Source organism: Mercenaria mercenaria, chromosome 4 (assembly GCF_021730395.1).
Source record: "Mercenaria mercenaria strain notata chromosome 4, MADL_Memer_1, whole genome shotgun sequence".
Lineage (NCBI taxonomy): Eukaryota > Metazoa > Mollusca > Bivalvia > Venerida > Veneridae > Mercenaria > Mercenaria mercenaria.
The window spans coordinates 57868209-57896164 of NC_069364.1; the positions used below are offsets into that span (position 1 = coordinate 57868209).

At 36.5% G+C, this 27956-nt stretch overlaps 2 protein-coding genes across 2 annotated transcripts; both read left to right on the forward strand.

Annotated features, from left to right (window-relative positions):
* The first annotated feature begins 5420 nt into the window (after positions 1 to 5420).
* On the forward strand, positions 5421 to 10376 carry LOC123551838 (uncharacterized). The gene is made up of 2 exons (XM_045341051.2): positions 5421 to 5526; positions 7439 to 10376. Exon 2 carries the CDS (start codon positions 7456 to 7458, stop codon positions 8434 to 8436), a length of 981 nt encoding a protein of 326 aa, XP_045196986.1. The 5' UTR covers positions 5421 to 5526; positions 7439 to 7455; the 3' UTR covers positions 8437 to 10376.
* A 1900-nt stretch (positions 10377 to 12276) lies between these two features.
* Positions 12277 to 15345, forward strand: LOC123553412 (uncharacterized). Its single transcript, XM_045343130.2, has 2 exons — positions 12277 to 12358; positions 13773 to 15345. The coding sequence occupies exon 2, from the start codon at positions 13802 to 13804 to the stop codon at positions 14780 to 14782; it is 981 nt and encodes a 326-aa protein (XP_045199065.2). The 5' UTR covers positions 12277 to 12358; positions 13773 to 13801; the 3' UTR covers positions 14783 to 15345.
* The last annotated feature ends 12611 nt before the right edge of the window (positions 15346 to 27956 follow it).

A 27956-nucleotide genomic window follows, 5' to 3' on the forward strand; every position in this document is an offset into this window, starting at 1 on the left:
GAGTCCCAATTTTTTATATCTAAAGTGCATCCTAGCTGTATGTCCTGTACAATTACATTTTGGGCATGTGGCAAACTTAAAGAAGCATTCAGAAGGTTTATGATTAGACCTACCACAATGTTTACACTGCTGTCTGTTGTCACTCTTGTCCCATCTCCTGTATCGTCTATCTGTCATCTCACGTCCTCGAAATGGTCTTCTTGCCTCACTTTCGTTTATCGTCACATTATTATTCCTGTAAGTCCGTTTGTTTTGGCTATTTCCTTCTACACTCTCTGCCATTTTTGCATACTTTACAAGTACTTCTATTGACTGTGGCTCTTTCATCATAACATGACTTCTTATGTCATTATTTAATCCATGTATAATTTTGTCCATAATGTCCTCATCACTTTTGTCCAAATCACGTCCCAAACTCGTAATCGATTCCACGTAATTTTGAACACTATCAAGTCCCTGTTCGGCGTTCACATATTTCTTAAAGAGATTTGCTCTATTTTCTATATTACCAAACCGAGTCACAAATGCCTGTTTCAATTGTTCAAAATTGTTCTTCACCTCTGGCTTCAAATTCATGAACCATGATTCTGCTTCTTTAGGTAATGCTATGTATAATTGTATGCATTTCTGTTCTTCTGTCCATTGGATGATATTTGAAAGTCCTTCAAATTTTTGGATATAAAACTGTGCACTTTCTGATGTTTCGTATTTTGGCGCATAGCCCTCCATTTTCGGTGCCCTTGGCATTGTAATCTTAACAACGTGAATGTAAACAGTAATCCAAACAGAACTTTATCAAACATAATTCCAGTTTTTACCCATGTTTTTGACTCTATTCCTCGGAATCACTACCACTTAGATTCTCGCACCATTTGTAAAGTTCGGGGAATTAACTCCTGATTTTATTATGATAATTAATAAGTCAACCAACAATTCCATTTTACTATGTTCCTTTTATTTCTATGGTTCTAAGATATATATGTAATGTTCATGTCCATCATAATTAATAACAAAATATATTTCCAAAACCTTATTTAAATCTTTCACTTCATTATCTCATTAATAATATTTTCTGCATTATTTCTTAATTTCCGATCTAACTCCAAATTTTGACTTAAACAGTTCTAAACCTAAAATGTATTCTGACCTAAACAGTTCTTAGTCTTAAAATCTTCTGACCACAACAATTTACAAACTTGAGCAGCTTCTGAACATAGCCACACCTACAGATATCATATTTCACAGGGCTGACCCTTTCTTAACCAATCAATGCCTTTGTAAAAGAATAGATAACTTATAAATATTCATTAATTGGGATACTAATGATGATTCCATCTTTTCCCACCAAACTTAAAGATCAAACGCACTTTCACCTATGTGTGACTTTTAACAAGTAATACCATACCAAATTGCAGTATGTAGATCATGCTGCTTTCTAGACAAAACCAGCATGGACATTATGTTATATCAAAGACAAGCTATGTAAAATTAATTAGCTCACACCTTGCCTAATATCTACATTGAATTCTGTCCAGACCATAATTAAGATGCTGCTGCTGTGCATTCATGATTTGACCCAACAACTACTAATAAAAATTTATCAAATATTAATAATGCATAATATCAAATTCATCAAAAATAATATTCATAATCATAACTCTGTGACACTCCTTTTTAGCTGTACTGAGCTATTGTACTCGCCCGTGCGTCAGTTAAAATTTTGAATGTAAGCTGATATCTCGGTAACCACTTGTGGGAATAGATTGAAACTTTGTCCACTTTTTCTCTGTGATATACTGGTCAACACTGCACAGGTTCCATAACTCTGTTTTGCTTATTTACAAAATTAAGCCCCTTTTTTAACTTTTTGAAAATTTATTGCTAAGTTTTTGTATATAAGCTTGTATCTCAGTACCCTCTAATGGGAATGGATTGAAACTTCACACACTTAGTGCTTATGTCCATCATGACTCTCTTGTTTAAAAACTACAGCAACAGGAAGTACTTACATTACATTTGTATATTTTTTGATAACAATGAAAAAATGTGTATTCTTTTACTCTTATTTCATATATTTAACATCATGTTTAAATATAATAACCTATATGTATTCATATAACTGTTTTCAAAGTGACCAGTAAATATATATACGTTTATATGAATATTAGGAGTGAATTACTGTTGTTTTTTTTTTGTGATATGTATATTGTATACTGTTATCTAAATTTTGTCTTATTGCAATAGCATATAGTATTCTAGAGCTGTTGTCAAATTTTGTTACTTGTTTTCTTGTTGCTTTTTACTTAAAATAGATTCTCTGCTAGAAATGTTCTTGTTGTCAGTCTAAAGGTCCTTATTGTCCCCTATTGGTTGAAAACCAGTTTCGGGGGCTATAGGATTGCGCTTTTCAGTCCACCCGTCATTCCGTCCGTCCGTCCGTCCACAATTTCGTGTCCGGTCCATAACTCTTATTCATCAAGGGATTTTAATATTACTGGGCACATATATCCCCCAAGATGAGACGACCTGTCATGCGCAAAACCCAGACCCCTAGCTCAAAGGCCAAGGTCACAATTAGCGGTCAAAGATCAACAGGGTGTTTTTCCTGTCTGATCCATAACTGCCATCCATGAAGGGATTTTAATAGTACATGGCACAAATGTACCCCATATTAAGACGATGTGTCTTGTACAACTTTTAGACCCCTAGCTTAAAGGTCAAGGTCACACTTTGCAGTTGAATGTTAACATGGCATGAACAGAGTCTGTTTCGTGTCCGGTCCAGAACTCTTGTCATCCATCAAGAGGTTACAACATTACTTGGCATAAATGTTCCCTATGATGAGACGAGGTGCGCAACACCCAGAACCCTAGCTTAAAGTTCAAGGTCATATTTGGAGATCAAATGTCAATAGGTTTTTTTTTCCTATACACTGCAACTTTGTCATGCAAAACAGGATTAAAATATCAGTTGGCACAAATAACTCCCTTGATGAGACAACCTGTCAAGCGCAAAACCCAGATAATTAGCTCAAAGGTCAAAGTCACACTGGCTTTTTTCCTGTCTGGTCTGTAACTCGACAATCCTTGAAGGGATTTTAATATTACTTGGCACAAATAAATGTACCCCATGATAAGACGATGTGTCATGCACAACAGCCAGACAGCTAACTCAAAGGTCATACTTGGAGGTCAAAGGTCGATAGGTTTTTCTCCCTGTATGATCAATAACTCTGTCATCCATGAAAGGATTTTTAGCTTGACTATACGAAGTATGGAGAGCTGTCCTACTGGAACTGGCGTTGGCGTCCTTTCGCGTCTGCACTTTGGTTAAAGTTTTGATGCACTTTCTCTTTATCTCTGATCCTTCCAGTTGCGTTCACTTATGTATGCCCTTGCCCTTCCCATCCTGTGATGGCTTTGCACATATCAGTTAGTTGCCAGGTAGAGCAAATGGTTTCCAGTTACTTAATTAAATGGAGACCTTTTTACCATATAGTTATCATACTTGCTGGCTAGCATACTTACTGGCAACACTGCCAGTGATGTGGCCATTTGTTATGGTTGCTCAAGATAATTGCTGAAAATATGCTTCAAATCAGTAACTTGAGAATAATTAGTGCCTACAGGCATTTAACTTAAAGAGACAAAATTCTTACTGATTTGTATACTTTATCGCCACTCTCAACCCCCACCCACACACACACCCTTCTCCTTTCTAGATAATGAAATTAGGTTTTGTCACAAACATTAGTTTATTATGCCCCCTTCGAATAAGGAGGGGTATATTGTTTTGCAGATCTGTCGGTCTGTCGGTATGTAGACCAGTTGGTTTCAGGATGATAACTCAAGAACGTTTGAGCCTATGATCATGAAAGATGATAGGGAGGTTGGTCATGACCAGCAGATGACCCCTATTGATTCTGAGGTCAGTCGGTCAAAGGTCAAGGTCACAGTGACCTCGAACAGTTTAACGGTGTCCGGATGATAACTCAAGAACGCTCGAGCCTAGGATCATGAAAGTTGATAGGGAGGTTGATCATGACCAGCAGATGACGCCTATTGATTTTGAGGTCAGTAGGTCAAAGGTCAAGGTCACATTGACCCAGAATAGTAGAACTGTACAGTGACCAAATAATTTCTGTTCCTTGTGCAATTACTGAATGCATCAAGGGGGGCATTTCGTGTTCTACGAGCTCTTGTTAAATTTTGACTAATGAGCTTTTGAGAAGCAATAGTTATTTCTAATATGTGTTCACATTGAATTTAAAACTAAGAATTTTTTTATCAAATATGGATTTTCTAAGGCTACGGGTAATGTATGTACATAAATTTGTAAGAATTGTGTCCCCATAAAACTGTGACTGCTCTTAGACAGAGATGATCCTAGAGACTTCTGGGTCATAGGTCAAGGTCACATTTGCTTTTAGCAGGAAAATATTTTGATCAACGATAGAGCTGTTCGGCATATAGATCAAAAACTTCATAGGATGGCCGACAGTAGTAAATAGATGAAATGGTCACACTGGAAACTGTTTAGCTCTACCTATGCTTTCCATTCAACGAGCGGAGAAATGTTAGGCTAACAGAAATAAAACTTCATAGGACTACTCTATTTTAGAAGTAAATAGTAAAAAAAACTAGAAAGAATATAGATCCAACAGGGAAAGACACGTTCTAAAAACGCCGCCTCGGGCCCAAACGCAAACCCAGCAAGCGGACGCGCACACGATCAACACACCCACGCACCAGGAAGGTCTAATACGCGTATCAGTTGTTCCAGCACGCACACACACAAAGCAAACACGCAAGGACAAAACAAAGGAACACAGTGGGGCACCGCCTTCAAGTCCAATCGCCATTACTCTGCCCACTTAACTCATTAGGGACAGCGCAGATCTCCGGCTAGCAAGGGTCGTGACAAGGTGTATATCCTCCGTTACGACTAAAAGACATTGGGTCTGAAATCATCCGTCTTCCACTTCTGATACATGTGGGAAAGTAGGCAGAGAAGTTACTTGCGGAGAATAGGTTAGTACTGGTACAAAATCCAGGAACTGGTTAGATTAAATGTCCACCGTTAGATAACTGAAATACTGTCGAAAAACGGCGCTAATCCTAAAACTAAGTAGAGAGACTGTTGCTTTGCAGTCACTAATGTTCGTGGACCAGTACAGTAGGTGGCCCATATTTGATGGAATCTCATAGCTATATAGCATGAGTGACTTACGATGTAGTTGTCGTCCTAACGAGGAGTTTCCTTTTACTGGTTTGTTCTGTCTAAGCTCCGATTAGTAGCTTAATATTTTCACATAAAAAACTAACGAAACACGGACGGCAGAGATGGAAAATCTCCGTAGCTGTTTCACGGTTGTTATTAATGGCTAAATTTAGCTTCGAGATACAAAAATATCGGTGTATTTTTAGAAAACCACGTGTGGAGACGACATTGAATGTCATTGGGATAAAATGTATTTAAAGTTGATTTAAACTGTTAAATATTTATTGTTATTAAACGTGAAGGCAGGTAAATAATAGTTTTCTTAACTTTTATTAGATCTACATCTGTTCATGCTTTTTAAGAAAAGATCTAAATAGATCTAGATCTCTATCTATATTTTTCCCCACTGTTTTCGCGTTTTTTTTCTCTCATAAAATTGGTTCTGAGTGATTGTGTATTCTTCAGCTGATTTAGACTACTAAATTATAATACTAATCTACAAATTCTTTTCTTTGAACTGAAGGCTTATATGCTGTTTAACTGCATCCAAGTTCAAGGTCGTTGACAAATCGATTAAAGGTGATCGTTCACATTTAACATTTTTCTATTTATCCTAGGTTCATATCCTGTCAAATTTATTTAAGAAACAGAATGACCCATTATTTTCAGTAATATTTTCGATCTATTTAGTTTTTTATTTAAGAATTAAAAAATAACCCGCCAAAGGGACTATTAAACCCTCATATTTTAAGAGAAAAATAACTTCTTTCAAAAATACACAAAAACTGTGAGCACTCTGAAAGTTACCAGTGGTACAAACTTATTGACATACGATTTTTGCCAGATATTTTTGTAAATAACCAAAACTAATTTAATGTGCAGAGGGTAGTAAACCATTGCAACGGTTTTGAAATAATGCAGAAAATTTACATTCTTCTTGCATTTTACCAGTATATAACTTTTTTAACCCGTTTTATCATTTTTCAGTGTCATATATACATTCTATGCCAAACATGGTGGAAATGAACATGTTGAAAATTTTCACCCAAACTGAGCGAGTAGCTTAAATGTAGAAGTATGTTAATGCTCCTTGAAATTAGACAAGTGTTTGACGATATTCTCCCTGTTTTTTTTTTCCTTTCGAGCACAGCTTGATAAAGAAGTGTGCTTCTTATCAAAATTTAGTTCAAATGTTAGACTCTAGACTGATAATAAAATGTGTTTTTAATGATTTTAATTCTAATGTAATTGCGTAGAAGTCAAAGACCAGTCTACTCTGATTATCATGATTATTTGAAACGGGATACTGTATAGACTTGCAACATTCATCACAAATGAAATTATATTTTTAAGTAATTGTTTCTGTTTAGTATTCAGCACCCAGCTGTAACTATATGTTCGGACTTTCGCACATGCAAAACTCCGTTTAATTGGCTAAAATCGGGTCTGCTGGGATCACATTTTAAAATGATTCATCTTTTAAACTTTATTTTAATGGTTTATTGCACAGAGCTATAAAATAATCTATGCTATTGAAACTGATAAGGATATTGATAATAGAGAAAAGATCTGGGAGTGACGTACGGATTTGAAATGTGATTCTTTGAAACAATTTGACGAAGTTCAAAACCACTGAATTTTTCTAGTTTGTCTAGATTACGGAATACAAATTTTATCTCAAGGGAGTATGTGTGCATAACAAATATTATCGCTATAACGATGTTGACCGACAGTGGATTGTTAAATTTTTTCATACGTCCTTAAATATGGTAAAATGTAGCTAGTCTGTTAAAGAAAACATAAAACTATGCACCTCTAGGTTTTAGGTCAAAAATGATCTTTCTGTAAAATTGAAATTTGGTCAACGGTTGTTTTCTGATCGGGAAGTCAGTGCCAATTAATTATCTCATGATTATACCGTCGCTTATTATGTAAGCCGCGCCATGAGAAAACCAACATAGTGCGTTTGTGACCAGCATGGATCCAGACCAGCCTGCGCATCCGCACAGTCTGGTCAGGATCCATGCTCTTCGTTTTCAAAGCCTATTGCAATTAGAGAAACTGTTAGCGAACAGCATGGATCCTGACCAGACTGCGCGGATCCATGCTGGTCGCAAATGCACCATATATATGTTGGTTTTCTTATAATTTTATTAAGATGTACACAATATGTGTGTTGATGACTAAGTACTGTATTTTGTTGTTTAATAAATTATAGGTTGGAGAAGATTGGGTATGTTTTCTAAATCAGTATCCACGAGAATATCGTTCACGACGTTACGAAGGTGTTTTACTTCCCTAGCACAGCCAGCTGAAGCCCGCAATGTTGGATGCATCGATTCTGTTAACAAATTTCTAGATAGATATGACACATTTATGCTCGACTGTGATGGTGTTCTTTGGAGAAGCGATCATATCACCCCCGTTCACGGTATTTCAAAGGCCATCGAGAAACTTCAGAGTTTGAACAAGCGCGTTTTGTTCGTTACTAACAATAGTATTGCGTCGCGTGTAATGTTGCAACAGAAATTTCGGAGTTTCGGATTTGATTCACCATTGGAAAATATATTTGGGAACGCACATATAGCAGCGGTGTTTCTTAAAGACATTCTCAGAGTAAATGGAAAGGTTTATCTTGTCGGTGGATCTGGGTTAAAGTGGGAATTGGACCAACTTGATGTTGATAGTGTGGGTTTTGGGTTGGATCCCGACGTACCAACATGTGACGAACAAGAATTACTCAAATATTCCTTTGAAGACAACATTGATGCTGTTCTTGTAGGACATGATGAATACATGAGTTACAATAAAATTTATAAAGCATCTTCTTACATCTGCGATCCAAGATGTCACTTCATAGCGACCAACAATGTAGAAAAGGGGATATTTATCGGAAATGAACCCTCTAAACGTCGAATGCCGTTAGCCGGCATGGTGGTGAACGCCATTGCAGATGTTGCTGGTAGAAAGCCTGTAGTTGTCGGAAAACCAAACAGAATAATGTTTGACTGTATATTAAGTAAACATCATGACATAGATTTGAGCAGGACAATTTTTGTAGGTGATCGCCTTAAAACTGATGTGAAATTTTCGAAGTCTGTTGGCATTGACTCTGCCTTAGTTCTGACAGGTGTCAGTAAAACAGAAGACATTATTGATAGTCCAGAACTGAAACCGAATTACGTAATGAATTCTTTGGCAAATATCGTCCATTGATTTTTTAAAAATCTATATGTCTTTCATGCATGCGTAACACGTGCACAACAATCTTAGCGTTGATAGCTGAAATGAAGCAAAATTGCAGCCGCAATTTTTCACAATATTCTATTTTTCATGTATTCATGCATTTTTTAACAAATCTTTTGTTATAAGATTTTTTCTTAAATCAACAACAACAACAACAACAATAAATTTATTGCATTAAACATTTTACAATGTCTATAGCAAACTGACAACTCCAACACGAACATAGCTTTTCGGAAGATCTTACATGTACTTAGTTTCTGATTTTACTTGCATGGTATAAGAATTTGGACAAATTTATTAACACATTTCTAGATTTTATTGACAAAAGGTTAGGTAGTTTTTGAAGCGTAGGCCATGTAAAATAATATTTCTTTAGATATTTTTGTCTGAGATCTTTGTATTTAGTGCATATTAAAAGATGATGAAATTCATTTTCAACCAAAAAAATCATCCCCGTGTATCAATGCTTTACATTGGGCACGTGAAAGAACCAAACGAACTGCTTTAGTTCATTTGTATTTCAAACTTTCTTCACTGAAATTTAACAACGCGAGTGAAATGTTGGGCACACAGAAATGTTTACGCGTGGACTGAAATGAACGCGATTGAAATAAATCATTGTAAATTACAAAAGTATAAATACCGACAGCTTGGCATGCCTTACTCTTATTAGATTTTTACACCTTTGATTACAAACGTTTGAAGAAGGAAATGTCATTTACGCTCTTGATTACTCCGAGACAAAATGTCGGTATTAACAAAAGAATAAGAGTTAAAATAATTACGTTTGGTTTCCGTAACACCTAGAAGGGATTCACAAAATTTTGTATAATGTATAAAATGAAGGCGTTTTCTGGTCAAGTTATCACATGCAACTTGACTTTTGAAAAATAAATATAACGGATTTCAAAGGAAAGCGCTTTCATTTTTATTATTTCCAGGTATGTGGATTTTCGATGATTTTTACTGCATTCTTTTTATTTTCATTTCATGTCAGTTTTGCTCATCACATTGTACGTAATTATGTTTTTACCTTTGGACATTATTATTATAATTAATAAAACAAAATAGGGAGGAGGGGGGAGTGGGTGACCAAATTCTAAAGCAAATGGGGTATACGTTTTTACCAAAATGACTCGGGAGTGGTGGGAGGGGTGGGGGGCGCGTTGACTAGGAGACGTATTGATTAAGGGGTGTTTTGACTTGATACCTTTATTAATTGATCAGATGCAACTTGACTTTCGAAAAATAAATATTACGGATTTTAAATTCTATTATTTCATATTTCACGATCTGTGACATTGAAATCTTTTATTAGCTGTGACTGTGTACTTGCTACAAATGGGTATATATTTATAATTTACTGGATGGTGGATTCTGCTTTAGGCTGTTTATTAGTTTTACTTGAACTTTTCAGCCAGAGGCTTGGGATACATGTATCAGAATACTCGTATTTCAGTTGTATTGCTGATGAATCTCAGATTAATGGAAACATGTACATTGTAATTTTTGTAAGAATTTTCAGCCAAATGCTTTTACTTTTCACATGTAGATTTTATCAAATAACAATTAATGCGCGTATTTTGAATAGCACTTTAGTTTTATATGTAATAGTTCTTAAGATTAAAATTCTTTTTGGCAATTTCAGTGCGGTCTAAATTTTGAATCTACTCGTTCAAGTTGTTGTTTGTTGCGATATTTTGAACAAACAGTTTGAAAATTAATACAAGAAGTTGATTGCCATGCTATCAGTTGTTGTAATTTTGCTTGTCTCTGAATCTCTGTTCTATGCGTAGCTGTGTCACATTTTCTTCGCAAAAATACTCAGATTGAACTCTATATTTATACATTTATACACATTGTACTAATGATATTGCTATTTTACTAAAACCACTTTCTTTACAAATTGCCATCGTGTTTTGTTATTATTCCATTTACCCAATGTAGAGGAGAAACTACAAGATTCACTTAAAGCCTTATGTGGCCTACAGAGTTTGGAAAATTTTCAACTTGGTTGGAACTGAGACATTAAAACAATGTTTGCTACAAGAAAGTTTATCTTCTACTTTCATTTCTTTTAAACGTAATTATCATTTTACTCAAAACATGCCATCTAATATTCGTATGTTTAAAATCACGTATTTTTAGAAATAGACTTGACCCCCATATTTAGGTCAGATAGGGAAAATATCAGTACCACCCAACACAATTAATGGTCATGTTTTGGTTGTGGAAGACAATTGTGCCCATATTGAAAATATCAGATTTGTTTAATATACTAGTACTTCGACATAAGGATCATACAACAGAGCAAAATGAGGTTTGCACACTAAGACATAACGATCAAACCACTGAGCATAATGAGGTTTGCATACTGAGACATAACGATCAAACCATAGAGCATAATGAGGTCTGCACACTGAGACATAATGATCAAACCATAGAGCATAATGAGGTCTGCATACTAAGACATAACGATCAAACTATAGAGCATAATGAGGTCTGCACAATGAGACATAACGACCAAACCATAGAGCATAATGAGGTCTGCACACTTAGACATAACGACCAAACCATAGAGCATAATGAGGTCTGCACACTAAGACATAACGACCAAACTATAGAGCATAATGAGGTCTGCACACCACTAAGACATAACGACCAAACTATAGAGCATAATGAGGTCTGCACAATGAGACATAAGGATCAAACCATTGAGCATAATGAGGTCTGCACACTTAGACATAACGACCAAACCATAGAGCATAATGAGGTCTGCACACTGAGACATAACGATTAAGCCAAAAAGCACAATGAGGTCTGCACACTTAGACATAACGATCAGACAACAGTGCGTAATAAGGTTTGCACACTGAGACATATCATTGCGTATAATGAGGTCTGCACACTGTGTCATAAGGATCAAACCATAGAGCATAATGAGGTCTGCACACTTAGACATAACGATCAAACCATAGAGTATAATGAGGTCTGCACACTTAGACATAACGACCAAACCATAGAGCATAATGAGGTCTGCACACTAAGACATAACCGTTCAAATCATTGACTATAATGAGGTTTGCACACTAAGACATAACGACCAAACCATAGAGCATAATGAGGTCTGCACACTGAAACATAACGATCAAACCATAGAGGACAATGAGGTCTGCACACTTAAACATAACGATCAAACCATAGAGCATAATGAGGTCTGCACACTGAAACATAACGATCAAACCACTGAGTATAATGACGTTTGCGCACTAAGACATAACGACCAAACCATAGAGCATAATGAGGTCTGCACACTGAGACATAACGATCAAATCACTGAGCATAATTAGGTTTGTACATTGTGACATAGGCCTAACGATCAAACCGCAGAGCATAAATTATATAGAGAGCAGATTTTCTTGTTTTCCATATGATTGTAGGAGCGGAGGTGGAGGATGGAGTCCTCAACCGGAAAATTCAGAAAACGCCAAAATTTTGAACTCTGGAGGATATAAGAAAGAAATTTGATTGTCATTTACCCCGGACTTATATAGATTTAATAGAGATAGAGTAGAACGTTGGTTGTGGAAGCCTTGTATGTAGTGGTACCACGGACAATTTTGAATAATGCGAAAGTCAAACGGTGAATTCTAATGAATATTCAAATGCCGCTACTCTGAAACCAGAGGGTTTTCTTCTTGATCCGCCCATGCCCTGTCCTACCCGATGTTAGTACACGATACGCCATGCAGCATTTTACGCAGAAAATGTGAATAATGCGTACGTCTTCCTAAACAGTTGCCTGGTTTGGCTAAAATTAGTAACATTCCGGATTTATGTAATTATTGTATATCAGAGTTTATGTAACCCTAACCACGAACAATTATAGCAGGTATGAATTTTTAATATCAATTTATAATTAGCATAAAATAATTAAATTGTCTATACTATACTGTACTGTCAAGTTTTAGCACGTTTAACTTGTAATTTAAATGTATATAGCTATAGTTGTTTGTTTCTATTTTTACATTCATTTGTTTCTGTATTAACTTTTTTCTCAATATGGACTACACTTTGTAACTAGCAGATCAAGGGAATGAGTCGTTTTTTTGTTAGATTGAAGGTTCGATCATGTAAAAGCAGTATTGTCTTTTCAAGAGAGAATAATAAATAATTACATGTTGTTTTAGCCTATATCACATGAACTTTGCTTGTCCACATTTTGTTCCAAACTTCTTTTTTTTTCAAAAATATTTTGACATTATGCTTATGCTTATTCAGTTGTGTGCCTAACATATTCCCCCGGTTCTCCCAGTATTGAAAGTGAAAGTGTAAGCTTTTATATGTAAGCTGCCGGGTACCTGTGAATGGATTGAAACTTCTCTTAAATTTTTCGCTGTGATAATTTGACATGCACTGCACAGTTTCCATAACTCATTTTGCATTATAGCTCGACTATTTGAAGAACTGGTAGAGCTTTGCACTCACTCACTCGTCGGCGTTGGATATGGAACCATTGATGAATGTTATTTAGGCTGAGTGCAAAGCATTAATATGAAAATATGAAAGCTTTCCACAATATTAATATTAATAATCCAATACTATGCATCTGGCAGTGTGTTCTCTTTAAGTTTTAAGGAACCTCTGCGGAAGAATGGATCATTTTGCTGACTTTGAATTGTTTGTGCTTCACCCCTCTGCTTGTGAAAGCCATAAAGGTCGGTGCCTGTGCGCGTGTGAAGTAATGCAAAGAGGGACACCTAATGTCTACTTTCATAATAAGCCATAAGAACGAAAATTGTGCCGATGTGACTTAATAACAAACAAAACAAATACAGTCAAACCTCTGAACAAAGACCACCCTTCGGAACAAGCAAAAGTGGTCTTTGTTCACAAGTGGTCTTTATTCGGGGAAAGGGTCACTTCTCAGTTAGCCATTATCATGCTGATAAAAGTATTTTTACAGGTTCTTGCTTTCTTTATGTTCTATGTATTAATTCGGCCGGTGCAAACTTGCACATTTTCAATCAAGCAGTAATTATTATATTTGCTATAAGGCGAAATTCGTAAAAATTCGGCGGATTTCAAATATTCTCATGCCGGAACTGTCCAGCTTGGTCGTTATAGGGAGGCAAATATGACCCTTGGGAATGAATTAGGCCGGTCGCTGGTCGCTAGCCCAAGTTTGACTGTACATTTCTAGTTTTATTAATTTGCGCTACCTTCTTTCCATTTTCACAAACTTAACTTTCTTTCCAGCATTTTCTGCCGAAGTACTGAATGAAACGTATTTTAATCCATTCCAGACTTTGAAAGATTGATTTGGAACAGAATAATGTTTCCGAGAGCAATTGCAAGGCATTTGGCGTCTGGACGCATGCGGATGAGTTTTGCTACACTTCCAAATACTGTTGCTAACGTCACAAGTGTCCAATGCAAGGATTCTGTTGGCCATTTCCTAGACAGATATGATACATTCATGTTCGACTGTGATGGGGTGTTGTGGAAGAACGACCATATCACACCGATCCCAGGAATAGAGCATGCAATACAAAAATTACAAGCACTGAACAAACGTGTTTTGTATGTTACTAATAATAGCATTGTGTCACGTGAGGCATTACAACGGAAGTTTCGTGCACACGGGTTTGAATCGCCTCTTGAAAATATATTTGGAAACGGATATTCGGCAGCTATATTTCTTAAAGATATTCTGAAAGTTTCAGGAAAGGTTTACCTAGTCGGTGGTGCGGGAATGAAATGGGAGTTGGACCAGGTTGGTTTAGAAAGTGTTGGAATCGGGTCGGACTGTGATAACCCGACGTCAGATGTCGACGAACTGCTCAAATATACATTAACTGACAACATTGAAGCAGTACTCGTAGGCTTTGACGAGCATTTCAGCTTTAATAAGATCTATAAGGCTGCGACATACATTTGCAATCCAAAATGCCATTTTGTTGCAACAAACAATATAGAAAAGGGAACATTTATTGGAGAAGCAGACGACAGGCGCCGTATGCCATTGACCGGCACGATGGTCAATGCCATTGCTGAAACTGCGAACAGGAAGCCAGTGGTTGTCGGTAAGCCTAAAAGAATTATGTTGGACTGTATTCTTAGAAAACATGACGTTGATGTCAGCCGGACGGTGTTCATTGGTGACAGTCTTAAAGCCGACGTTGGGTTTGCGAAAAGAGTCGGAATTGATTCGGCGTTAGTTTTAACTGGTGTCAGCGGAATAAACGATATAGAAGACGCACCAGAGCTGACACCAAATTATGTACTGAACTGTTTGGCAGATATTGTCACGTGATGTCTGTTCACCTTTTATTATCATGTCATATCTATACTAGACAATATTATGACGAATTTATTCAATTATTTAATGACTTAAGTTATGCACACAGAAGAAAACATTGTTGAATTTTATCACACTTTTCAGAACGAATTGTGGCTTGTTCATTGTACATTTTAATACAGTTTTGTTTAGATGTGAATGTTTTATATTTTACGTAAATTGCACGGTGTCTTTATACATGATATTATAGATTACTTATGATAAGTCTCAGGGAATCATTAATGACGAAAAATTGTATATACTAATATGATATATAATATAATATGATGTATACAATTCCAGTCATTTATGTTTATTTAATATGTAATGTAATTGTTTATTTGCTGTTTATTTGAACAGGACATTTTATCGTTTTTTTAGTTTCTATGACATTATATATGGAAGTACATATTGATACTGCTGGTCAGAAATTCTATTCTTAACAAGTGTACATAGTAACAGTTGTTTTATTTGTATGCTATTTCAATGCAGTATTTTGTAAAAATAAAAGATACACAAAAACATCAGTCTACTGTCCTATGATAACCAGTGTCACAACTGTCACTTACATTAACAACAACAAAGATCTTTGTGTCCGCATGATTAAGTCTCTGACTTCCCATCATTTGTTGTTCGATCCCTGCTTGGGTCATTATGTAAGGAAGTTATGCACCTGGCTTGCAGACGGATGGTGGCCTGTCTGTGCAGGAATGGATGGTCACCTGGGCTCTTCATCTGCCATTAACCTAGGTTATGGTCAGACACTCCTATTACTTTTCCCATAGGGACCTATTATAAGATATTACCCTGTCACATGTCCCAAAATTGAGAAATGACCATTAAAATGTGATTCTTTCAGTAAGACAGCATTTCAGACACATAAAAATATAGCAATTTTATATAGGCTTATCCGATCCAATTTCTTACAATTTTTCTTCAGACAAACCTACCCCCTTTCTTGAATGGCATTTACATGCAAAATGCCCACTGTCACCTACTTTTCTAAATACTGAATTGTAAAGTCTACCATTCAGCCAGAAACTAGTAAAATATTCCAAATTTCTCAGAAAACATTATATTGCTTGATTTTGACACAAATTTTATAATTGTAAACATAACCTTTTTATCCAATCAGCTTACGTCTCATTGAATCTTACGGGTTCCCCTACACTTTTTTCAACCAATCCAAAGCCGGCTTGTAATAACAATCTCTGACCTTATGTCAGTGCGACTTAGATAATGGACACGTAATGACAATTGATCAGGTCGGATATCCGGGCACTTCAGCGTATCGCGTTGCGTAGCAACAAGCGGAGGTGACAGCAAACGCTAAATTGTGATTGAAAATCGTTTCATGTTTCACTAGTGCTGGTTGTTTTTCTTTGCTTAAAGTAAAATTTTGGGCAATATTAATAAGTCAGTGAATTTATAATGTAGCATGATGTTCCAGAAATCACTCCCGAGAAAGAAACCTTTCTTTTTTAGGTTTCAGACGTGATATTCATCATTGATCCGTGTAAGCTGCAAGGTCTCATATTTGTGACGGACTGGATGAAAATTATAATTTAAAAAATCGGAGGTCTTTTTAAAGTAAATAAAACAGAAAATCTATTTCATCTAATTAGGTTTCTCCATTCGTTTCACTTTTCTCGTTCTATTTAGTAGCCTGCCATTAAAATAGTTCTGAAAGCCAGATAGCTTATACTGTGGTGTCAAAAGTTATTCAGTCACTCCAAATTTAATCAAATCAACACCTCTTACCTAAATTCTCATTCGTATGAAATTTAATGAGAGGTGTCATAATTTAAAGCTTAATAGCACATTATGCGTAAATACTGGAGAAGGGATTTTTTTCTCCCTCGAAGGGTATCAGGATCACAATAGCATTTATAACACAAAGCGGTTTTTTATATGTTACAATTGTTTTAAATGTAATATGACATCTAGAGCTACTGTGTTACACGCGGAGATAAATAGATATATATAATAACTGCATGCTAGTTTCTTTTTTACGAAAAGCCAGGACGTATCAATAAATTGATGACTTCCAATTACGAAAATACTAAAAAAAATACTGATCTCTGTTTTGTCAATTATTTAAAACTGAGAACGATAATTTGCATGCTTTGTCTAGAATAATGTTAGTCATATCTTGTAGTTTTCAATATCCATTTTTTTTTTTGTTAATTGTTAGACTGTCACAATTGACTGCTTCCACATACCACAAAATTAAAGCATTAATTCCAGTCATAAATCACTATGGAAACCAATCAGTATGTGGTATATTGATGAAAATCAATTTTGACCAGTTCCTAATGACTATCACTTTTTAATAGATTGATTTCCTGTTTGTTTTATCCCTCTGATGTACCCCTTTGGGGCCTTATGGTAATTTCCTGTCTTATCCGTTTGATTTATGCCTTCAGGGTCTTATGATATTTGGAAGATGCACATTATTGTTATTTGCGTGTCAATTGACAAAGGGATTAATAGAGCTACTACATAAAAAAACTTTAACCAGTACACATGCCCGAACATTTAGTTCATTTGAAACTTTAAAATTAATTCACCAAACTATTTTTTGGCTGGAAGGACATTTCTTCAAAAAAAAAATGTCTGCAATAAGATTACATATAGAATAAAGTATAAGTTTTCAACTTTATTTAAATGACTTTCATACTTAATGTACTTCGACATTATAGCATTTTTACATTAACTAAATAAAATATATCGCACAAAGTACATTTCAGAAAATGGCAACAATATAATTATTTCAGAGCATTAAAACATTTAGAAAATCAGCTTATTTAAAAAAGACATAAAAATATCAGAAAATTAATTTACTATTTATTTGATCTGTTCTTTCTTAAAAAGAAAAAAAAAATCAAGACACTTGAAAGAGATGAAAGAAACAACTGCTACGATTTCAAGCAAAGAAGTTGAATAAAAAAAATGTTTTGTTCTCAGATATTTAGTTTAGATTAATATATATATAGCAAACTGAGAAAATGTTGAATAAGCTTGGGAACTTGTTTTAATTATATCTGATCCGTAGCGCCTAAGAGCAGACAATACATAATCTGTCACTTTTTCCAGACCGTTTTAAAATGCCACAAAATCAATTATCACAAAAACCCTACTTTTTTTGAAGAATATATAGATTGTACCATAGCGTAAGGGCTGCAGATGATAAAAAAGATGACTCTTGATTTGTTTTATTTGAGAATTAAAACATCACAACCCACACCGTTAGTTAATTCGCTACGAATTGCAAAGTCCTGCTTTCACCTCCAAGGTAATTTGCATAATCGATTGCTCCGGATGTGACGTCACGCCGACCTGATCAATCGGCAATTTACGTGAGATTACGTAGTCTCCCGATGCTTCTTCGGCGTTCTCCGGCTGCTAATGTTCGTACGAGCAACCAGACGTAGAATACCGAACTCCTGAATTCATGTGAGGAAGCTATCCAGCTGGCTTACGGAAGGTCAGTGGTTCTACTCGTGTGCCCACCCGTGATGAAATAATGCACAGAGAGGCACCTGGGTTGTTCTTCCACCATCAAAGCTAGAAAGTCGCCATATGACCTAAATTATGTCGGTGCGACGTTAAACCTTACAAAAAAAAAAAAACAAACAAAAAAACATGACTTCTTTTCATTTTTCACTTTGATATACATGTAATTCTTATTTTAACGTTATTACTTTCTTAGCTAACCTCAACCCACCCAAATCAAAAATTAATCCCGATTTAGAATGGGCTCATGTTTAACTTTTCATCTTTTTCAGTAACTCCTGTTTTAAATATTTGGCAATTAAACAGGGTACAATATACAGAAATACACAGATTAATAATTCAACTTGACATAACTGATTTATCTTGTCAGCTTGTTTACCAATGCAGTAAATTACGCTATTTTTTAAAAAGTCCATATTTTTAGACACTGTAAAGATTGACATTCTTGATTTGAATTACAGCAAAAAAGAAAAAGAAATATATATATATATCTTAATTAGCTTTATGATGCAAAAATATTGATTCAAGATTTTCCAATTTCGTCCTTTACTGTCTTGCGTTTGCCATTGATCCACCTAGAAAACGATGTTCAACTTAAACCTACTTTAAGATGAAAAAATGCTATGGTTGGTATAACTGGTATACGAAACTCAATTGTTTTGTCTTCATGATTTTAGTAAGAAATTTAAGAGCAGTTCTTCTAAAAACAGTTCTTTTATTTCCTGTGGCTTATGGTTAGTGGACTTTGCAATGAATTATAAAATAATTGGCAATTTCAATTAAAACCAATTGTCCGTTTAGTATTTCTCCCTCGACAGAATGTAAAAAAAACTAATGTATTTACAACGTGGAATTATTTTATAACATTTCACACCGCAAACCGAGATACATGCAGTCTGATAATGCAAAATGTCGCCACTGTCACGTTATTACTCGAAACTGACATTCCAAGTTCTTATACACTTTGTTTAGTGTTTCAATTCTCAGTCTCATTAATGTCAACATTAAAGGCCTAGATTTTGGCAGTGGGCCAAGGGATTTTTGTCTTCACCAGCACAGTTGGGGGCTAATGACCATCACAGTATGACTCCAATAAACAAAATTAACTTCTTTCAACTCCACTGCACACATCTTCATGGTCTAGTTAGGGTCCCTGCTGTGCTAATTGCCCTCTAATCAGCTGCCATTACATAATCGCTGATAAGCAGCAGATAAGATGGGAGTTGTATATTGGATTTGGGGGGGGGGGACACTTATATAGTAGTGAATCTAGGCCTTTAAGATATAAAAAAGGAAGTGCAGAACATTAGATTAATCCGTGGATGCTGTACTTATTTGAGATTATAACAGCTACACTATATTCAGATGCCTTTTGCCAGCATTTAAAATAGTAGTGTCAATCTTCAAGATCATCACTTGTCTGTTTCACTCATGGGTTTACTTTGAAACACTGAAAAGTTTGATATTCTTCTTTCTTTCCATACCAACAAATAGCATATCCGTTTTAGGATGCAAAAACAGTGAAACAGGACTGCTAATCTGACCATCTCCAATCACCTCCATCACGCGCTTGTTCCTGTGATCTACCCTGAAAACGTTGTTTGACATGAACCCACTTACTAACACGCCTCCTTTGCCGTCGCCTGTAATTCCGAAAGGAGATTTAAGATTGTTGTCTTTAATTCTTCGAATTTCGTTTCCTTGTAGATCAAAAACTTTCACATCGTCTGCGTCGGTTACAAAAACCTCATCTTTGAGACTGTTTACAAAGACTTGTCTTGGTCGAGAGAATATCTGTTTTCCATATTTATCGTCATTGATTACCTTTTGTTTCCCATCCATCGTTATAATTCGAAGATGGCCAGAACCTTCATTTCCAAATCCAGCGCAAGCGACATAAAAGTTGTCTTCATGGCAAAAGATCCCGCGACAAGGCTCGTTAACAAGTATTTCCTTTGATATTTCTAGGGTATCGTTATCAACAAGAGTAATTATCTGAATGCGTTTAGTGTCGGTAAGGGTCACTGCGAACTCGTTCTGCTTTGTTTTACACAATCCCCACGGGCATCCTTTGCATTTCAGAGCGTTGGACACTTTTTGCGAGTTATCTACGACTTTAATGGTTTTGTTCCAGTAATCAACCAGGACAACTCTCCCGTCTTCCAAAGACTGTGTGCTATAGATATGGTATGCTAGATATCCATCGTTATCATGTGATATGTTTAAGTCACTAACAAATGACACAGCGTATTCTTTTTCATTCAGTACAGTGTTTCCAGGACTTCTTCCGGATCTTAATGTACCGGTCAGATCATCAACAGTAATTCGAAGTTGCGACGTCTCTATTTTAGTTTTGTCCAACATTTTCTGAGTCTCTGCTATTGTATCGTATATGCCCTTAGCTGAATCAAGCACTTTCTTTTCGTCGGTTAAACTTCCGATATTTCCCCCAAGTTTTTCTAAAGATCTCACCATTTCCTCTGTATGCTTAAGATTTGCAAAGTGTTCCTACAGTACTCATTTACTGCGTCTCCAATCTGTTTAGCATTTCTTTCATACAGAACAGAACCCGAGTCCGATCCAAATTGTGCAGAATCAAGTTTCGCTTTCGCGGATTTAGAAACCGATCTTCTACCTGAAGCCGACATTCTAGAGAATTCTCTATACATGCTTTCAAAACATTGTTCAAAGTTTACCGATGTTATTTAACTACATCCGCATTTTAAGGCGTACATTTTTTTCTTCAAATTAGCTTTTTAGTTTCGTGTTGCATTGTTTACATTAAAATGTGATCCCTGTGAATAACACTGTCAAGTTATTTATTCTCTGATAAATAGATTTTATGTCAACATATTTACAAAAATTTCGTCATGCAGTCATTTCCACAATGGCCATAGCTTTATCAGAATAGGTGGCTCCAACGTTGTTCGAGTGCAGTGGTGAATTTTACACAGAACAAGTGGACGAAATGACACATCATTTCCGGTCTGTAAGTGTGATTTAAAAAAAATCGATTCTTTATTATACTGAATCAAATTAAAACGATGGAGTGCAAATTATTCCGTTTCGTAGCACATTGTGTTCATTTAGCTGAGGTTTGTGCCGTTTTCTCAAAAAACGTCTGTACAGTCCGTCAAGGGATGGAGATTTTTGTCAGTTGTGGTAATATCGCATTATATACCGTGCTTTGTGGGATAAAGTAATTGTTTAAACACTTCATTTCCAAATGGCCACTTCTTAAAGCAAAGCATGAATATTTTCAAAGTATTATTCTGTTTCTTTTTTTCCTGAAACATCGTCCGAAAACTTATCGGGTATATGTTGCTACGCAATGCAGTCAACCTGATACCGTTCGGTTTCTTACTTGCAGAGCCCTATTCCACATAAAAAAAGTCTTACCATTACTTAGCTTTACACCATAATTACCCTTTTCATACCAGTGTACTAGCTGTACAGTTACGTTCTTTATGATTTATCCTGATGTACCATGTTTTCATTTGATTCAGTGCAACGAGTACAAATTGCCTAAATTCATACCTACAGATTTCTTTCACTCGTTCTGCGCAAAATTCTCCAATAAAACAACGTTGGAACCACCTGATCTCAAAAAAGCTATAGCCGCTGTGATTTCAGTATAAAAAGGTAATACGATACTGACCTGTAGGCACTTTAAAAATCCATAATTTGGTTTATTGACAAACGATATCTGCCAGAAATAATAATAAAGGGCATACATGTGTATACCGCCGCACCTTTTTTTTAAATAGCAATATGTAAATAAACAACCCGTAGCACAAAATATATGAAATTCGGTCAATAGTCGTCTTGATGGCAAAGGAAGTGAAACCATTTTGTAGTGAACCTTTTTACGGTCCGTCCAAAAATCTTTAATTTCAAATATTTTTGCATTACATATATTTTGTGAGCTTGTTTTTCTCTTATTTGGATAATTTTTAGATTCATTATATTGTACTTATTTTTGCATAAAATTGGCAGTAATCATTGAATTAATTTATGCGTTTTCAACGCTTTGTAAAGGAAAGTTTAAAATTGATCACGTGATAATACAATAGAAACCAGTATTAAATGCAATCACAGTTTATGTATAACAACTCCACATTTTTTTCGTATTCATGGGCGTATTCAGCGGGGGTGTGACGGGCGAACACACCCCCGTTTCTCGGGAAAGTTTGAAAACTTCATTGCATTAACATACTATTTAAGTCATTTCTATATGCTTTCTGTGTTTTTTTCCGGAACGCTTCGCTCGCCCATTTGCATTCACTTACTTTGTGAGTTGTCGCATATGCAAATAGTCTGCATGCAAAGTTTCCTAATCGTTTCGCTCGCAAAACATTATATCAATAGTATTTATAACTACTGAAGTTGTTGGTGACATAGCCAGACCAAAAAACTATCCACTTGGTCAAAATGCGTTTTCTTTTGAAAAAAGTACAAATTTAAAAGATGACATTGTCTCAAATATTCATGCCCAAATGCTCAGATTGCACCAGTTGAGGTATACTTGCCAACATTTTTCCGAGGATGTATACCCCCGACCTCTCTAGAGACGCCGCCCCCTAAACCCAAATCCTGGACCTGTCTTTTGAATATGCCAACGTACAACTCATGCCCAAAAGATCTGGTATACTTCTGTGCCATGGCGATGACACGCCATCGCCCGGTATGTTACAGGAAGTGTATTGCCGATGGTTGTCCCAAGCAGTTTGAATCATATAAAGGCATTTTGCATGGTAGATGTGAATCTGCAATAAAGCAGTGCAGCCGGATACAAAATGATCTTTTTTGCTCAGAATAACATGCATACTACCTGTTTTAAATGCATATGTATGTACCGTGTGGGCGCTCAGCAAGCTGTTTTATAAGACTATCCCACTGTGACTTCGGTAAAAATGTCATTGCAGAATGACGAGCGGCTATCATCACTATACCCATGAGACATATACACATGTCATACTAACTATGATTATTTGCCAGTCTTTGTCCTGAGAAACTTAAGCTCAAAAACAAGTTTGAAAAGTTGTTCGTTTCAGTTTTTCTCAGAGGATTTGTTTTATTGTTTCAGTAAAACGAACACAAATTTATGTTGCACAATTTATAAGCTTCCATAAACACCTCACATACAAGAATTCAACATCCCTACCGGAATTTTGATCCAACAGCTTTGTGGGGCAAGTGAATCGATATCTGCAACTGAAAACGTTCGCTAACGTTTTCTAATTAACGCAAAAAAAAGAAATTCACTAATAATTTAAGGAGTGGTCACTTCACAGATGGCCAGCCACGTCCGAGAAATATTCCGCACTTACACTCTTTCACGGCTCGTATTCGCACCCACTTCCAGAAAATCCTGGCTACGCCTATGGTATTTCTTCCAGTTCTTATTAAGAGTAATTTGGAATTACTTTCCTTGTACATGGGGTTCCCCTGGCAGCAGTAAAATTAGAAAGAAAAAAAAAACTGCAAAAACATTTTACTTTCGAATGAAACATGTGAGCACTCAATACCTTTGTTACAAAATTTTCTGTCTGATGATCGTGGTTTCCGGTGAAAATTTGATGAAAAGTTATCGATTTTGTTTTATATTTTACATCTTCTAAGTGTTCATGCATGTGAAACGCACAAGTCTAAATTAACATAATTGTCACAGAAGAGCAGGAACTTTATACTATATGTAATGTTCTATTTCCAGTCATCCGTTAAAAAGTGTGTGGGTTTTTTTTTATATTCCCCTCATTTCATTTTTTCTGGTATGAAATAAAGAGGTTCCTCTCGTCCAAAAATGGATTGTGATGTGATAGTGGCTTAATGGCTTTTTACAGTTTTGAAAGATGTTAAAGCTATGTACATGTACACTGTACATGTACACTTTGTTCGAAATGACTTGGGACAGGTCACCCACGGTGAAGTGGTCTGAATTCATATAAGGGAGGCCACCGATACAATTCTGATACAAGATGCGTCAGCCTCTAGCGGTGCTTGGGAATAATTAAAAGAGCTGCAGTTGGTCGGCTGTGGTGTTCTTTCTTGTGAGAACTTGATTGCGCCTGTTGTTTGGCTGTTACTAGCCTTGAGGAATCTGTCGATTGGGATGTCGACTAGGCCGATATGGTTCAGTATCTCGGCTGTGACTCCGTTCAACACTGTCGCTGCATAACAAGTAAAGAAGTTCGGTGAAATTTAAAATCGGAAGTGCGATTTTCCAAGTGCTAAAGAACCCTCTTGTCTATTGGGACACCAGAACTAGAGGGGCCAGGAAAAAGGTATCGGATTCCTGCCTCCGTCAACATAGTCTAACAGTCACTCTTCCCACGTACCACCAGGGACTGGAACTTACAGTCGACTATATAGTCATCAAACTGCCGCACGCTCGAGACCAACTGTTGGACAAAGAGCGAGTTGTATAGTTATATTGTAAATAAAAGTTGTTTTATTGGGCAGTACAGCTTTTAAGCACAGGGCACCAACATGCCGCCAGGAGCTTTTCCTTATACTGGAAGATAAGAAAAAGAAGACTGATACAGAAGGCCATCGACAACCTGCTCCGCATTTTTCGTTCTTCCAGAGACGTTCAGCGACTCCCAGCTATCAACTTTTTGACACATCCTGAGGATTGACTGAGACAATCATTGAAGACGGGATGCGCTGTTCTCAGTGACGTGGTTGAATTTGTTCCAGAGCTTTGATCTTGGTTTGGGATGTTGGTTCGCATACTATGACATGGTCTAACCATAACATAGTTCTAAACGTATGACTGACATTGTAGTACCATTATCCTAACGAAATAATTGTGCAGAAGAAATCTTCGTGGAAACGAAGATCAAACTCAAATATTCAAGCTTATGGTAAAAAAAAGATCTTTAACTAATATACTGTGCGTTTGCGGTTTTTTTAAATTTTATAGTTAAAGGCATATATAGCTCCGTTAACTTGATAATATATACCTCTGCAATATTTCGAATTAAATTGCACACCAGAGCCATTTTTCTGAGACCGTTTTACAATTTCAATTTTTATTTGTGTGTTTGAAGTTTTATTAGTCAAAATAAGTTGGACTCGAAGTTTTATATGACTTGAGTTTGTTCATTATTATCTCCTTTGACACAGTTTCAGGTAATAAGATGCTGGGATCTTCGTTCCTACATCAAAAGTGTTGTGCTAGACACACGGTAAATGTCAGTCTGTGAAATCGGTCTAATTGAGACTAGATATTAGTCTGTTCCACCGATCTGTCTAGCAATACAGAAATGATGTAGTATAAAGGTCACTATAGGCTTAAATGGTGTTCAGAAACTCCTTTCGTCCCTAAAAATAGATAAAGCATGTGGTCCCGATGGTCTAAAGCCGATCCTTCTTAAAAATCTTAGTGAACAAATCTCACCGCTAGTCACTAAGCTCTTTCAAAGGTCCCTTGACACGGGCACTATCCCAGCTCACTGGACCAAGGCCAATGTCACTCCTTTATTTAAGAAGGGTGACAAAAGCAATCCTGCAAATTACCGGCCTATATCCCTAACTTGCATCCTTTGTAAGTTACTGGAACACATCATAGCCTCTAATATTACCAAGCACTTCCAGGTTAACGATGTCCTGTATGACCTACAGCATGGGTTCAGAAAGAAAAGGTCATGCGAAACGCAGTTACTCGAACTTGTAGAAGATCTATCCCGAAACTTTATTCAAGGCCACCAGACGGACCTGATCCTTCTGGACTTCTCTAAAGCATTTGACAAGGTTAACCATCTGAAACTTCTGTATAAAATTCATCAACATGGCCTTCAGGGCACCACGTTGCAATGGGTCAAGTCTTTTTTGATTGGCAGGTGCCAGTCTGTCCTTGTGAATGGTGAAACATCAGAAGAAGTTCCAGTAACGTCCGGAGTCCCACAGGGCTCCGTCCTAGGCCCCCTTCTATTCTTACTCTACATTAATGACCTGCCTGAAAATCTAATTTCACAGGTTCGGTTATTCGTCGATGGCACTGCTGTCTACTTAACTGTAAATAGTTCTGCCCAAGAAAACATCCTCCAGCAAGACTTAGATAGGTTACAGATATGGGAAAGTAAGTGGGACATGGAGTTCAACCCCTCAAAATGCACAGTTATGAACATAACAGGGTCAAAAAACCCTTTTAAATCAAAGTACACACTCCATGGCCAAGTCTTGGAAACAGTTCCTGATGCAAAGTACCTTGGGGTCACTATATCCTCAGATCTAAATTGGAATAAACACATCAAAGTACACACTCCATGGCCAAGTCTTGGAAACAGTTCCTGATGCAAAGTACCTTGGGGTCACTATATCCTCAGATCTAAATTGGAATAAACACATCAATTTAGTCACGTCCAAACCTACCCGAACACTAAACTTCATTAAACGAAACATCCCATGCAAGAACCCAAAAGTTCGAGAAGTAGCTTATAAATCACTAGTCAGGCCACAGCTAGAATATGCTAGCTGTGTTTGGAACCCTTACACCCAACAAAACATCCACCAGATCGAAATGATTCAGCGGAATGCAGCGCGATGGGTAAATCATGACTACTCCCCTTACAGCAGTGTCACAAACATGCTATGTCAGCTGAGATGGCGTACCCTTGAAGATAGGAGATCTGATTCACGCCTCCTTATGTTCTTCAAGATAGTGAATGGTTTGGTTGCTGTGCCACTTCCCCCCCCCCACCCCCCAACACCCTATGTCAGCCCCCCATCCCGTCTAACAAGACATATGCATCACCACTCCTATACTCAGATCCTCACTCCCTGTAATTACTATAAGTACTCTTTCTTCCCAGCCACCATAGTACTTTGGAATGCCCTTCCAGTACAACTTGTGCAAGCCCCCACCCTGAATCAGTTTAAACAGGGTGTGACCAAACTTGTACACAATGCTTAACATGATAGACTTGTTTTTATTTAAACTGCTTTTATCTGTAAATCCTTCTTGTTTTTAACACTATCAACTGTATTTATATAGAGGATAATTGTTGGTTTCGGTGTAATATCACGTTATAATTTCACCGAGTGGGCACCAAAAGTGATATTTTCACGAGTGGCGCAGCCACGAGTGAAAATAACAACTTTTGGTGTTCACGAGTGAAATTACCGTGATATTACATCGATACCAACAATTTTTCTGTTTATTTTATGTCTAAAACTCTACTTTTGTTGTGTTTATTTCAATAAAATGTCGAAATTTGCGGGAAATTTTATCAGGAAGCATCGCAAAGATGACGTCATTTTAACGACATCATCGTCATATTGTTTCCGGCTTTCAGTACGCTCGGTAAACTTTTTGACGTTAATCCGGGTATCAGATTTGATAATTTTCACTGAGTGGCCAGTGAGTTTATCAGGATATAATTCACCGTTATATTTCGATAAACCACCGAAAAACATAAAATAAACTGCAATACACACCGTGTATTACTTTTATCCTCCTATCCAATCTACTTTTAACTTCTTGTACAGGAGCGCAGCTGCACATAATACTCGCAGAGAGGAGCGCTGCAGTATAAATAGATAGATAGATAGATAGATAGATGTCTGACTAGACATATACTATAGCAGCTTGTAACCTTTCCGTGTATCTCACAAGCTGACTATTCTCACG